At 40.8% G+C, this 16175-nt stretch overlaps 1 protein-coding gene across 1 annotated transcript; it reads right to left on the bottom strand.

The window, feature by feature from the left end:
* Window positions 1-6046: 6046 nt before the first annotated feature.
* Window positions 6047-11969, bottom strand: LOC113122892 (histamine N-methyltransferase-like). The gene is made up of 5 exons (XM_026294538.1): window positions 11833-11969; window positions 10737-10789; window positions 7122-7252; window positions 6855-6948; window positions 6047-6468 (listed from the first exon to the last, which is right to left on the bottom strand). The coding sequence occupies exons 1-5, from the start codon at window positions 11967-11969 to the stop codon at window positions 6047-6049; spliced, it is 837 nt and encodes a 278-aa protein (XP_026150323.1).
* Between the last annotated feature and the right edge of the window lie 4206 nt (window positions 11970-16175).

Below are 16175 nucleotides of genomic sequence, written 5' to 3' on the forward strand. Positions count from 1 at the left end.
GGCTTAGGTTTTCTCTTTTTTTTTTCATGTTAACAAAAATTTACTAAAATCCCCGCAGTGTTTTTTTAAGCAAAATGGCAAGTATTAGTATAGTATAAGTATTAGTATAGTTTAAAGTGGTCAAATACACAGACACCTCCATCTCTGCTGTTGATCTGTGCCACTCCATTGTTACCTCTGGTGTCTTTGTTGAAGCCCTGATTAATTGACAAGATGGCGACCGACAAGATGGCGATCGACACAACCAGCCAGGCTCCTACAACGCCACCAACACCAAGAGCAACAACAACAACGCCAACACTACCTGACAATACCAACTCGGACAATGCCAATCTACTACTCCGTCTAGCAAACAATGAAATCACCAAATTAAAGCAGGAAATACGCCGCCTCTCTCACGATCTCCAACAGAAAGACTCCATACTGACTAGCTTCAGGGACGTTGCCCTCGAGCAGTCGAGGAAGATCTCCACACTTACCTTCACTCTCCAGGACACTGCCCCATGGGACCCGTCAACCTGTCCTCGACCCTCCTCCTCTTCTACACCATGTCTTCGGTCCTCCTGGACCGAGGTTGCGGTTCGTGGGCGGAAAAGATTTCACCACGGGTCTCCGCGTCCCTCTCTAGACCTCTCCAATCCATTTGCACCTCTGTCTTCTGCCACCCCGGACCTACATACGGCCTCATCCGCTAACCACGTACCGGATCGTTCCGCTCCGGTTTCCCAACAACCCCCGTCACCCGCCAATGTCGTTCAGCGCCGTCACCTGCTCTCGCTCCCCTCTGACGACACCCGCCGCCCCCGCCTTAGTCCAAGTGCTCCTCGCGGAGCCCGTTGCCACGGCGGAAAACAGTCTCCATCCCGCTCAGCTACTACATCAGTGCGCCGTAGGATCCTTCGCGAGGCCGTGCTCAGGCACACTCACGGGCTCCCTAGCTACGGACCAACCGAACTGCCGCCTCCATCTTCCACCTCAGCACCCGATGTCACCGCCCCGCCACCCCGCCAGTCAGCAAGACGACACGACTCAAACGGCCAACTACTGGCGTCTTCTCCACGCCCCCTTTTCCCCCCAACCACGTTAATCATCGGAGACTCAATTATAAGGAATGTACGCTTTTTCAACGCCACTACTCACTGTCTCCCTGGAGCTATGGCCTCTGACATCTTGGCCATGCTTCCTGGATTACTGCCAACACTTCCGTCTTCCATCTCTAGAGTGATTGTTCATATTGGAACTTGTGACACGTCACTCCACCGGTCTGAACTGACTAAAAAGGATTTTATCTCTCTCCTCCACCTCCTAAGCAACTGTGGTAAGACTATTTTCATGTCTGGTCCCATCCTCACGTTTGGAAGAGGCTCTGGCCGCTTCAGTAGAATCCTCAGTCTCAACACTTGGATCAAGTCTGTCTCCCTGTCCTACAATCTCCAATTCATCGACAACTTCAACCTCTTCTGGAACCGACCTGCCTTCTTTGCAGGAGATGGTCTGCATCCTAACCGCCTGGGCTCCCATATACTTTCCACCAACATTCAACATGCAGTTCACTGTACCCCACACACTAACACTGGACAATCTGTCCATTCTGTCCCACATGCCTGACTATCTGACTCCATACTACCACTCCCCTCCATCTGGTCATCCTCCCGACCTCAGCCTAGAAAATCAGGTATACGCCAGATCAACCACTCTGTACTAGCTAACATCCCCAGAAACATGGACTCGACACCTTTCCACAACACTCATTTTGGGCTTCTTAACGTTCGCTCCCTCTCTCAAAAAGCATCCCTCATCTTTGACATTATTCTTAAACACAATCTCGACATCCTGTGCTTAACTGAAACCTGGCAGCAGCCCAACGACTTCACTGAACTTAATCAATCTATTCCTCCTGGCTTCACATATCTCACCCATCCACGCCTCTCGGGACGCGGTGGCGGCCTCGCCATACTGTACAACCTTAAATACAAAATATCCATCCACCCCACTATCACCTTCCAGTCCTTTGAAGCTCTCATAGCACGTATTCATGGTCACACACCAACCTTCTTGGCCACTATCTACCGCCCACCAAAACCTAACCCGACCTTCTTGGACGAACTGTCTGACCTCTTAGCTGACCTCATCTCTCTGTCAGCCAACATAATTCTTCTTGGTGATTTTAACATCCACTTCGACAATCCCAACAACACCGCTACAAAAGACCTAATTTCCTGTCTGGACAGCTTTGGGCTCCAACAATACATCACCTCCCCAACACATTCTCTAGGCCACACCCTCGACTTAGTCTGCTGCTCTGGCGTCACAGTTCAGTCATGTTCTACCCTCGACACCTTCTTCTCCGACCACAAACTAGTCTGCTTTAACTCCAAACTACCTCTCTTCAAAACCCACCTCTCCCGCACCATCACCTTCCGTAACTTAAAGAACATCGACCTCCCCTCCTTCACTGCTGCTCTCAACAACCTTTCATGTACTAATTACACACCGTCCCTCTCCAACATGTTATCCAATTTCAACTGTGAGCTACGAAATCTACTCAACACCTTCGCCCCACTCAAAACTAGATCTGTATCCTTTACGCACTCTGCTCCATGGTACACACCCGAACTCCGCCTCCTCAAAACCCAAGCCCGTCGCCTTGAACGTCTCTTCAAAAAAACCGGTTCATCCACCCACAAGGACTTATACCTAAACCACATACTGAAGTACAAGCAAACCATTACTCAAACAAAATCTGACTTCTATGCCTCGCTTATTGTATCCGCCTCTGGCTCCACGCGTTCCCTCTTCTCCACTGTCAAAAATTTATTGGGCCCTCCCGATACTCCTCTCTTCCCTTCACTCTCCACCACCTTGTGCAATAACTTCCTGGATTTCTTCTCATCAAAAATCGAAAATATACACCAGCAATTTCCCCCCATCTGTGACACTGCGAACTGCCTCCACTGTACCCTTCCCTCTCTACCAGTATCCTCCCTGCTTTCGAGTTTTATCATTCCACCCACCACGGTTATCTCTTCCCTGATCCTCAAATCCAAACCCTCAACCTGCAAACTTGACCCCCTACCAACCAACCTCGTCAAGCTCTGTCTCCCCTCTCTCCTTCCTCATCTTACCCACATTATTCACACTTCCCTCAGTTCTGGCATCGTACCCCCATCACTCAAGACAGCCATCATCTCACCAATTCTAAAAAAACCTGGTCTCGATCCTGCCGACCTTAACAACTTCCGCCCTATCTCCAATCTCCCGTTCCTCTCCAAAATCCTGGAAAAAGTTGTTCACCACCAGGTCCATACCCACCTTTCCGCCAATAGCCTATACGAACACTTTCAATCTGGTTTCCGCCAACTTCACAGCACTGAAACTGCCCTGGTCAAAATCACCAATGACCTCCTAGTAGCCGCAGACTCTGGCCTTGTCTCCATCCTCATCCTCCTTGACCTAACTGCAGCTTTTGACACCATCTCACACAATATTCTCCTCCATCGCCTTGCTTCCATCGGCATAGCCGGCTCGGTCCTCTCATGGTTCACCTCCTACCTATCTGACCGCACCCAGTCCGTCCATCTCCAGAACTTCCACTCCCAGCCCTCTACTGTCAGTTGTGGCGTGCCTCAGGGCTCTGTCCTGGGGCCCCTCCTCTTTATTATTTATCTCCTTCCTCTCGGAAATATCCTTAGGCAACATAACATCAATTTCCACTGTTATGCAGACGACACCCAGCTCTACCTCTCTGCTGCTCCATCTTCTACCCTCCCCCCTCCCTCCCTCCTTACCTGCTTACATAATATCAAATCCTGGTTCACCCATAACTTTTTGAAACTCAACCCTGACAAAACTGAAATTCTCCTCGTGGGCACCAGATCCACCCTTTCTAAAACCAGCACCTTCTCCATTCAAATTGACAACAATACTGTCCCCCCTTCCCCCCAAGTTAAAAGCCTGGGTGTCATCCTAGACAGTACTCTCTCCTTCACTCAGCATATCAATACCACTACCCGGTCGGCCTACTCCCATCTCCGTAACATAAACCGCATCCGTTCCTCACTCACCACCGATAGCATGGCCATACTCGTTAATGTCTTTGTCACCTCTTGTTTGGATTACTGTAACTCACTCCTCACTGGTCTACCTCTCAAATCACTTCGCAAACTTCAACTTGTCCAGAACTCTGCTGTCCGAATCATCACCAGAACTCCATCCTCACATCATATCACCCCTGTCCTTAAACAACTTCACTGGCTCCCTGTGTCCTTCCGTATAAACTATAAAATCCTCCTCCTCCCCTACAAAGCCCTCCACTCTATTACCCCACCATACATCACTGAACTACTTCATATCTATTCTCCGCCTCGTCCTCTCCGCTCCTCCAGTTCCACTCTCCTCTGCACCCCTACAGCGCGCCTGGCCACCATGGGCGCTAGATCCTTCAGCCACACTGCGCCCCGCCTTTGGAACATTCTCCCTCATCGCATCCGGTCGTCTCCGGACTTATCAACTTTTAAATCATCACTCAAAACATATCTGTTCCGTATAGCGTTTTCCACCTAACTCTCTTAACTTCTCAAAGCAGCCCGTGATGTTCTACCACCCTCTGCCTATTTCATATTGTCTCATACTGTTTCATATTTGTTGTTCTGTCATCTGGGTTTCTGTATTTCAATTTACTTTTACTGTACTTCGCCCACTTCCTAGATAATCCACGCTTTTGCCTTTACATTCTCTCCCGCCGTTTATGTATTCTTGTTACTGTTGTTTTAATGCACTCTATGTATATCATGCTGTATGCTTCCTTTTCTATCTGTAAGGTGACCTTGAGACTTTGAAAGGCGCCATGAAATAAAATGTATTATTATTATTATTATTATTAATAATTGCCTCCTTCTATAAGTTCTGATGGGCAGATGTTTTTGTCAGGTTTGTAGTGGTACCATATTCAGTTCGTTATGTTATGAAGGATTTAACAGTACTCCATGAGATTTTGGTTTCAACTACAGTGTTTGTTACCATTGTGGCACAGTCAAAAACAACTTTTAAAAAAACACCAAACAAACAGGTTGAGCTGCAGCCGCAGATAATCCCATTTTATTGCAGTTATCTCTGTGTGGGCTTGTATTTAATGTCTATCCAGCAGGAAGTAAGTCCAGTCATTCCAGTTTAAACACTACAAACAGGTGTTTCTGATTTTCAGCTTTCCTATATTTGTTGTTCAATTCTGCTTTGTATGTGTTATTTTGATCATTTTTCATAGTAGAGATGGTCAGTGATCTACTCATAGTCCTTTTATTTGGATCATATGTGCGTCTCTATTTTTTACAGTTCAGTTACTGTTGCTGTCCTCAAGATGGAGCCAACACTTCAGCTATATCACAAATAATTGTTCTGGCTGACAGCAAACACTGAAAGCAGCTGCTGCTATTGTTCCTGTGTTTATCTAACCAATATGCTGCATCTGTCAGTATGTAGGTACCAGCTGAAAAGGAATGTCCTTTGGCTGACATGTTTAATTTTGTATCTTCAAACTTTATTAGAGCCAAATCACTGACAATAACCAAAAGACAACAATAGTTTATAAAGTAAAAATAAACCTACTTGTGTGCTCAGCAGCAATTCCGTTGTCAAAAACATCCTGATGGAAGTGTGGATAAATGTTAATACTGCAGATAATTAAACTGAAAAAAGTTTTCCTTAACCATACTAGTTTGTTTTATTCATAAGCTGCATGTTTACATTATAAATCCATAAAGTTTTAAATTGTGATTATTTGTGATTAACCACAGCCCATAAGTGTGATTGATCTGATTTTTTTTAATTGATTGACAGTACTAATATTTATAAAAGGTAACATGTCAATACATGTAATGAGGTTTGTACACTGGCAACTGTAGCCTTTCAAATTATATGATTTTAGAATCTGATTCTGACTGAAATTTGAGCGGATCAAAAGAAGAAGTCAAGCCATCTTATTTTTAACAAGCACAGGAAATACTGTAGAATTAATATAAATTACTGTATCACACCAAAATAACTGTTCTTAGAACTGATTCAACAATTGTCTCATGAATGTATTCCAGACATTACACTTACACACACTGTTCTGACTGAGCTGATCTATGACTATCACTCCAAGGTTGTTGTTAAGGATAACTCTTCCATTAGACTCCACACTACAGTCTGGCTGCCGAAGCAAATCTAAGACACCAGCTTTCAGCTCAGCTGGAGCCGTTTTACTGAAGTTCACCACATGAGTGACAAAATCAAGCAGCAGCTCTCCCTTCTCATCCCCTTCACTGAAACATTCGGTGATATCCATTTCATTTGGCAGCTCATAGCTCTGGTAGCTCAGTCCCTTGGAGTCCAGGATGGTTTTGATGTCTCCAGTGGTCACACACTGACTTACTTCTGTATTAAAGAGCTGGTTCCTGTACTTCTGCCACAGCTTCCCCCAACCAATCTCTGTTGAAACAGATGGCATGAAAACAAGACAGTCATGCTGGCAGCTCAATGAGACTGAATGTTGATTCTGAACTAATCACCGTGTGCATCATAAATATAGTTTGAAATAAAATAATAAATCAACTGACTGAATGGCCAACACTGCCTTCCCTTCAGAAACGTTGACAGCATGTGTGATAAAAGAAAACAGCCTCATCAACAGAAGAGATATCATGGCACTGACTGAAATATAATAAATGTTTTTATAGAATTCAGAATTTGCAGCACAACATGTTTGTTTTTCTACCTTCCGCTGTGAGAAATGTGCACAGTGTTTACCAGAATGCAGGAATGGGTTTTTCCTTGTGCTGCTTTTCACAGGCTACAATAATCACTGATCCACTAACCAGACACCAGGATGATCAGTAGCTTCCCGTTCTTGTCCAGGAGACTATGGAAGAAGTTGATGGTAGCTTCAGGATCCTTCACATAGTACAGCATCTGTTGATTTCACCACAGATAAAGAGCTTTTAACTGGATTCACAGAACATCTAATTATAACACTATGGTAGACACATGTTCTGATGGGATTCATTTCTGTGAGGTGTCACCAAATGAATATGACCTAGATGTGTCTGTGGGCCAGAAGCTGGATCAGCATCAGCAGCACCAACCTGTATCATGTGAATGAAGTCAGCTTTCTTGGTCATCTTCTTTTCTTTCCAGTGCTCTTCAAACTCAGACGCAGTCATCTGGTTCCAGATAAATTTGATGTAGTCTAAACCTGGTTTCTGTGACACTAAAACTGCAGAAAGGCAAAAATAAATACCCATCATAGTATATATCACTATATTTACACCCAAAAATATTACAGTGTCAAAAATCACATTCTGTATTGTTACTGCATGTGTTTTTTGGGGGGGAAAGTAAAAATTTTACTCAGAAAAAAATCCTTTGCAATATTTTTTAAAATTCAGTGTATTAAATGCTCACCATATTAGAGATGCACAGAACAAACAAAAATGAAGTCCACCAGGCTCTCCAGTTTAAATGCAAATTACACAATGATATCTTGTCAATATCATGTGAATATCTGGTGATAGCAGCAGACTTGGAGCTGGATTTATCATTTGACTCCAAGACACTTCAGAAGGTTGGATACCGATATGAGGGTTTGAGTCCAGGACCAGTGGCTAAAGGACTCCCCGCAGAATACATGAATAACTATTACGAATGCATAAGTTCCAGTAACCAGTTCTACTTGTCATTGTGTACCGTCCACCTGTCCCTTACTCAGAGTTTTTAACTGAATTCCCAGACTTCCTGTCTGATTTAGTGCTTAGTTCAGATAAAGTCATTATAGTGAGAGATTTTAACCTTCATGTAGATGTTGAAAATAACAGCCTCAGCATTGCATTTAATTCTATAATAGATTCAATTGGTTTCATTCAAAATGTTAATAAATCCACCCACTGTTTCAATCACACCCTTGATCTTGTTCTGACCTATGGCATCGAAATTGAACATCTAATAGTTTTTCCTCAAAATCCTGTTTTGTCAGATCATTCGATTTTAAAATGATGGATCATGCAGCGTTTGGAAGAAAATTCCACTACAGCAGATGTTTATCTGACAACGCTGTTAATAAATTTAAGAAAATGATTCCATCTTTATTTACATCTATGCCAAGTATAAACACAATGGAGGGCAGCTGCTTCAATCCCACTCGCTACCAAATTGATCATATAGTTGACAGCGCTGTAACCTCACTGTGTGAAACGCTTGATTCTGTGGCCCCTCTGAAAAAGAAGTTAGTGAATCAGAGAAGACTAGCCCCATGGCATAATTTACATATCCGTACCTTAAAGCAGGCATCACGAAGGCTGGAAAGGAAGTGGTGTTCCACAAACTTAAGAGGAAATTTTTATTAACATATTAAAAAGCTCTCCGTAAAGCCAGAACTGCATACTATTCATCACTAATAGGGGAAAATAAGAACAATCCCAGGTTTCTTTTCAGCACTGTAGCCAGGCTGACAAAAAGTCACAGCTCTGTTGAGCCCAGTGTTCCCTTAGCTCTCAGCAGTGATGAATTTATGAGTTTCTTTACAAATAAAATCACAACTATTAGAGATCAAATTCAGCAGATGCTTCCTATACCTGCAATAAATGAATCTTCTACTACAGTAGCTCTTGAATCATCTGTAGGACCTCAGTTATGTTTAGACTGCTTCTCTCCCATAGATCTCTATGAATTCACATCAGTAGTTGCTTCATCTAAATCATCAACATGTCTCTTAGACCCCATCCTGACTAGACTGCTTAAAGACACCCTGCCATTAATTAACTCATCTTTATTAGACTTGGTAAATTTATTTCTAGTATCAGGCTACGTACCACAGGCCTTTAAGACTGCAGTAATCAAACCTTTACTCAAAAAGCCTAGTCTTGATCCAGGAGCCTTGGCTAATTATAGACCAATATCCAACCTGCCATTTATTTCTAAAATCCTAGAAAAAGCTGTTGCTAAGCAGCTATCAGACCACTTACACAGGAATGAACTATTTGAAGATTTTCAATCAGGATTTAGAGCACATCATAGTACAGATACAGCACTGTTAAAAGTTACCAACGATCTTCGCTTAGCCTCAGATAATGGACTTGTTTCTATACTTGTCCTCCTAGACCTTAGTGCTGCATTCCACACCACTGACCACATCATCTTATTACACAGTCTGGAGCATGTGACTGGTATCAGAGGAACAGTGTTAAAATGGATCCAATCCTATTTATCAGAGAGATTCCAGTTTGTTCATGTCCATGATGAACCTTCCCCACGAACAAAAGTTAATTATGGAGTTCCACAAGGCTCTTTGCTAGGACCGATTCTGTTCACCCTGTACATGCTTCCTTTAGGCAATGTTATTAGGAAGCACTATTAATTACCACTGCTATGCAGATGACACTCAGTTGTATCTATCTATTAAACCTGTTAACACAAACCAGTTAACCAGACTTCAAGCCTGTCTAACTGACATAAAGGCCTGGATGACCAGTAACTTTTTAACTTTTAAACTCAGAGAAAGTCAGAAGTCATTGTAGTTGGGCCAAAACATCTCAGAAATAACTTTTCTAAAATTATAGCTACTCTAGATGGCATAGCCCTGGCCTCCAGCACTACTGTAAAAAACCTTGGAGTTATTTTTGACCAGGACATGTCCAACAAATCTCTAGAACTGTATTCTTTCACCTGTGCAACATTTCCAAAATTAGGAACATCCTGTCTCAAAATGATGCAGAAAATCTAGTCCATGCATTTGTTACCTCCAGGCTATATTACTGTAACTCATTACTATCTTAATGTCCCAATATCTCCATAAAAAGCCTCCAGTTAATCCAGAATGCCGCAGCCAGAGCCCTGACCTAAACCCAATTGAGCATCTCTGGAGAGACCTGAAAATGGCTGTCCACCAACGTTGACCATCCAACCTGACAGAACTGGAGAGGATCTGCAAGGAAGAATGGCAGAGGATTCCCAAATCCAGGTGTGAAAAACTTGTTGCATCATTCCCAAGAAGACTCATGGCTGTACTAGCTCAAAAGGGTGCTTCTACTCAATACTGAGCACAGGGTCTGAATACTTATGACCATGTGATATTTCAGTTTTTCTTTTGTAATAAATTTGCAAAAATTTCTACATTTCTGTTTTTTTCTGTCAAGATGGGGTGCTGAGTGTACATTAATGAGAAATAAAATGAACTTTTTTGATTTTGGCAAATGGCTGCAATGACACAAAGAGTGAAACATTTAAAGGGGTCTGAATACTTTCCGTACCCACTGTATGTTGTATATGTATATGTATTTTTCATTTTTTCAATGACCAAGGACTTAATGAAAATGGACTTGAACCTTACTGTATATCTACTCAAGTCCTCCTTGATGTTAGTGCTTGATGTTTTTAGATCGACCTAAAGACTAGAAGTCCAGTTGCTATGACTCAATCTCTAGATAGCACAAGTACTGTATCTCAAATTTGTACTTAAGTACACCTTAGAGTAAATGTCTTCAACTATTGATTTTTACAATTGTTTCAGTCCAAATGGTTCACCAGATTTAATGATGAAAAGCAGCACTTTTCTCAAAAATGACACATTTTATAAATTATCTCTATGATTCTATAATGATGGAAGAGTAACAGAGTAACAGCAGAGGACGCTCGGCTATTTACAGTGTCCCATAGAACATAAGCTCAGTTCAGCAGTGAAAATGTCCTATAGTGTGTGTTCTTACCAGCTCCACTTCCAACTCCTATGACATTTAGATGGGACTTTCCATCTGCAACACTGAGGGCAGAGCAGAAAAAAGAAAAACATTTGGACTTTTCAGAACAGTCCAGTCTTCATCTCCAACCTGCCAAATGTGGGTCAGATTTTTGGGCTGGTAACTGTCAATTCTGCCTGACACTTGGGCATGTGACATGTTTTGATCCAGTGTCTGAAGAATTTCCAAGCACAGATGCATCGACTGCTACTGCGACATGTTCTGTCATTCGTGTCTGATTAGACCATTAAACTTTCTAATTTAGCTGTGAGTCTCCAGACTCCTCTCTGATCTGCCTCATAGACAGTCACATGGAGTAGAGAGTTTAGTTTGGTTCTCTGCTGCCTGACATTCACCTCCTACAGCTTATATCAACAGGAGAAAATGCAGGAAGAGACAAACACTCACTAATTGTCATTCACAGTTATGCACACACTGTTCAGCTGGTTCATCTATGTTAATTGTCACTTATTTGATTTAGTGAGTGAAAGAACAAAGAACCTACATGTTCTTTTTAGGATGGACTTCAGTCGTCAACAACTGGCACTGCTGACTGTTTTCAGCAGCACTGACAAAGACAGTGTATGTTGGCTCATCTGCACAGGTTACATCACTTTATTGTTTGTTTGCTCATGAGCTCATCACTGTCTAAACAGTGAAAAGAATTTACATTGATAAAACAAATGCATGATAATTAGTTGAACTTGGCTCATGAACCTGCTCTTTAAAGCCTGAATGTTTGTGATAAATAGTTTCCGGTTAAAGAGGCAGAAACTTACTTTCAACCACAGGGGAACATTGCTATAACAATACATACACAGGTTTCTCAAAGTTCTGTCTTACAATAACTACAAGATGATCCTCCTAAGTGTTGCTCAGTAGTTTCTTTCATTGACACACTCATACTATTTGTCATGTTAACCACACTCCAGGACTTGGTTTTTTCAGATCTGGTTTGTAATCAGTTCTATCCAGACAGGTAATGCTGTCTTTAGATGTCGGACAAAGACTGTGACAGTATGTTGATATCACTGAAGTAATCAGACAGAAGTGTGTGGTATCTTACCTGGTCAGTATGTCTGGCAGAATATTATGGATGAAGTCCTGCATACACTGATGCTCAGAGGAAAACTCCAGGAAAAGCTGGAAGGATTTCTGGTATCTGCTGTCATCATTAACCAGACTCCTCAGTGGAGATGCCATGACAAAATAAACAGCAAATATTTACATCAAGAATAATTTGCAAAATCTGTGTGAGTAATTTTGTATTTTTAACAGATATTTCATTTTAGCAAAACCACAGCTTCTGTTGCAGGTAGACCCTGTTTCCCATCACCTATGGGAGCTATCAGTCAAACAGAGTGGGGGGTCCTTTGGCATCAGTGTAGGGACTTGGAGGTTGGCTGCCACATTTGTTGTAGAAATCAGTACAATTTTGAAGCATCTGTACTTTACTTCAGTATTTCCATCCTTTTTGCTACGTCATAGTTTGAGTTCAGTATATTTCAGAGGAAAATATTCTACATTTATTTTATAATTTCATTTACTAGTTACTCTTTGATGTGCCACTGAATGACTTTCTGATGCTTCAAGTATATTTCATTGCTAATACTTTTTAAATTGTACTCAATTAAAATTTGGCATGGAGACTATTATTACAGTACACTGTGATATTTGTACTTTTATACTGCTAATATCAATGTACTACTAGTATGATTTTAAGGCTAGTATTTCAAGACTTCTTGGGATTATTTTGACTTATGACTTATTAGTTTATAAAACTATTCTTTTATAGTTTTATAGTTTTTATAGAAAAAAAGAAAAAAGAATTATTATTTATTTTTTATTTTTTATTTTTTTTTATTATTATTATTCCGCCGTTTTTCCCATAGGAATGAATGGAGAGAATGTTAAAATCCTCTTCAACTTTGTCCTCTTTCAGCTTTAACTGTGTCAGCATACTTTCAGCTAGAAACACCATTCGACCTTTAAACGGGTCAGAAGGCATTAATCTATACGTCTTGTATACAGCTTTTTGATATCTATTACGGTTTTTCTTTAATTGCAGTTTAAGTTTTAGGGTTTTTTTAGGAATTTTCTGAATTTTACATTGGCGTCTATGGGAGTGGAATGTTCACAGCTAGAGTGGTGACATCATCACTAGAGTGGGAGAAGCTGTTAAGTTTATGGAAAATTTTTCTCTCTAACTCGCGGCCACAGTTTTGACTCTTCTTACACCATTTTCTCAAAAGTAGTAGAGAGTTTTGTCTTCTTTCAGGCAATGCTGTTCTCATTTTGATAGGACCTACAGTTTTTCCACCACGTGGCCAAACAGACAGACAGTGACTGCTCAATCTCTCATTCACTCCCATTATAAAGAGCTCTCCCATTTCTGGTGAGAAACACAAATGAAGGCCGTTTCTAACTTGCCACCAATCCTTCATTTTTTGGAATATCTTCACAAAAATCAGGATCAGTCTCTTTGTTGAAGCCTCCTGGGACTGTTAGTGAAAGAATTATATTGATAGCACTTATAGTTTTTCTGTAGTCCTCCATTTTGTGAGGTGAAGTTTTCTCAGTTTCTCCAATCCGCGTGTGTAAAGTGCTGTGTCACTCCCCTTCCCACTCTGGGTTTAGGTCACCATAGCAACAGCTCACAAAGCCATAGCAGAACAACAACTGTCTGTGGTTGGTAATTAAGAATGACTGGCTGCCTAATGCTGTTACACATGGGGACCATTCTCAGTTATTTAGAACAATTTACATTTTCTGTGAAGTAAAAGGAATATTCAAAATAAAGTCCAGATTCTAGTAAAAGGTCCCATGAGTCTCCTGCAGCACTTTGTCCTTTCAAAATAAAGGCCCTGAAATAGCATTTTCTCAATAGAGAAGCCCTGAAACAGCAACTCAATATTAAAATGGACATTGCCTATTGGCATACAGCTTCAGCTACCAAGTAAGGCCATTTTCCATGTCAGCCATGGTTTTTGACATGGTCAGGCTTTCACAATAAAAGTCTGCAGTTATTTATAGGAAAATATTACATTTTTGTAAAGTATAAGGAATATTCAAAATAAAGTCCAGATTCTTGTATAAGGTCCCAAGAGTCTCCTGCAGCACTTTGTCCTTTCAAAATAAAAGCCCTGAAATAGCATTTTCTCAATAGAAATGCCTGAAACAGCAACTCAGTATTAAAACAGACATTGGTTATTGGCATACAGTTTCAGGTCTTTGTCCTTTCAAAATAAAAGCCTTTTTATGGCATTTTCTCAAAATAAAAGCACCCTCACTACAGTTCATATTTCTCGATTATTGCAACTGCGTCAGGCGTTTCAAAACATGCTTCGGCGACGCGATTTGACTCAAGCTTTTCGCGGCAATGAGCAATCCCAACGCAATTTCTTCAGAAATTGCATTGTCTAGTTAACTATAAGAGTACTAAATTTGATTACTTCACCTCTAAGTTGTTGCATAGCAGCAATAGTATAGCAAGCACTGGCCTACACAGGAAACAATGGAAACTTGACAGTTTTAACAGCTTTCTTTTATTTTGACAAGTCCATAGAAATCTCAATATAATCATTAGGTCAACCCCCCACACAACAAAGGGCAGTACATGTATCACAACACTCAGTCAAAAATAATTAACACAGGATGAAATAGTAACTACATACATTGCTACAAACACACACAACAAACAGACCTTGACCGAATAATGTGAACTCAAACAACAATAGTGGTCAAACATTGTTTCAGTCTGAGAGTCATGCTGAGGAATCGCATCAGTCCAAACCCCCTCCCCCTCTCAGAGTGTTAATTTACCACTAAAATGTGTAATATGTGTCCACTGTTCACATATAAACACTTTTTAGTGTTGATTTATCAACAGAGATAGTGCTCTGTATTATACATTCTCTATAGGCCAAATTCATAGGAACATGACTAAAAGAGCAGTCATGAGTGAGAAGTAGTGTTGTAACCAGTGGTTTATGTTTCAGTGGACTTGCTGTTTGCTACTAATGGTTTAGATCTACCTCTGTAATATTCACTCTAAGTTATTCCACCTGAAACTACACAATAAGAAAATTAAAAGGCAGGAATGGATAATTATATTTATTTATATTCTATGTATATCTCGATCTTCAAAAAATTCAGACTATAGACCTATACAATTCTGTATAATTGTCAATATAAGCAAAGTATAGTTAAGAATAAGTACAAGTACTGGCCAGGGTATCTGCAGGTTTCTAAGAGCTAGATTTAAGACTTTTTAAGACCTTTTTAATACCACACAATGAAATTTAAGACCAATTTTGTAGAAATAAAATAAAACATCCCACAATACAACCAATTACAATAACACACTGTTTATTGATGTAAAGTGTTTACACACCGTTTGGTTTATTGAGTAAAACAAAAATAAAATGCCAGGTGTTTTCCGACAGGTTTCTGCAGCCGCTTTGTCTTATTCACACCGCATGTGGGTCTCCAAAGATTTCATACCCATTGTTCCGAGTTTTACTTTTTTTTGCACAGCCTGCACCGGACCTCGAACACGTTGCCACTAACTGGACTTAACCACGGCGCAAAATTAGGGTTTTGTAACCAATTGTCATTAAATGTACATTTACCCATGGCAAAAGACCAATGCTGAAACTTTCCCGCAGTTCACGCAGCTGCCGGAAAGCATGTGTTAAATAAACTCCCCTCAAACGCGTATTTTAGTTGGTTCCGCCTATTTCTTTCTGCGTAACAAATACGCGAAAGGCTTTCAAATTGATTTCAAGATGAAAATAAAATCTTCTTTATGGGGTCGGTTAGATTTCATTTTAAGACATTTGAAACGCGAATTTAAGACATTTCAATGCTAATTAAGGCCTTAGTTTTGTAATATGGAATTTAAGACTTTAAGGATCCGCGGACACCCTGCTGGCCTAATATAATTCAATATTTGTTTCTGTATACCTATCAGCCAAGTATACTTGGGTATAATTTTGTTTAGTATATCTTTGTTAGATACCTCAACAAAAATACCCTGAAAATATATTACCCTATTTTAGGATCATGACAGTTTTCACTTACAGGTGAAGAAGTGAGGATGTCTGAAGAGCTGGATTGAATAAAAACCTTCTGCTTCTTTAGCGTGTAGTGGCAGGTGTCAGACCAACTTTAAATACCCTCCTACTGGGGCGACCCCTTCTCTTTAATCTTATCTGTATTTATATCGTTATCTATTTTTGTATTATTTATTTGTATTAGGGCACACAAACTTTATTACTTGCCCATTAAAATAGAACAAACTTTAAATAGAGGCTTAAAAGGACTACACATCAGCTCTGCTTTAAAAAGCACATTTATTGTTGGATAGAACATGACAAACCTCTTCACTGCCACAACCTGACCCCACAG

The sequence above is a fragment of the Mastacembelus armatus genome, chromosome 21, assembly GCF_900324485.2.
Source record: "Mastacembelus armatus chromosome 21, fMasArm1.2, whole genome shotgun sequence".
Lineage (NCBI taxonomy): Eukaryota > Metazoa > Chordata > Actinopteri > Synbranchiformes > Mastacembelidae > Mastacembelus > Mastacembelus armatus.

What these genes read in the sequence shown, in the direction of transcription:
- LOC113122892 (XM_026294538.1), bottom strand. Translation starts at nt 11,969, where the DNA reads ATGGCATCTCCACTGAGGAGTCTGGTTAATGATGACAGCAGATACCAG. An exon ending in ACTTCATTCACATGATACAG is followed by an intron (nt 6,949 to 7,121) that starts GTTGGTGCTGCT and finishes TGAAATCAACAG; the next exon opens with ATGCTGTACTATGTGAAGGA. An exon ending in ACTGATCATCCTGGTGTCTG is followed by an intron (nt 6,469 to 6,854) that starts GTTAGTGGATCA and finishes CTGTTTCAACAG; the next exon opens with AGATTGGTTGGGGGAAGCTG.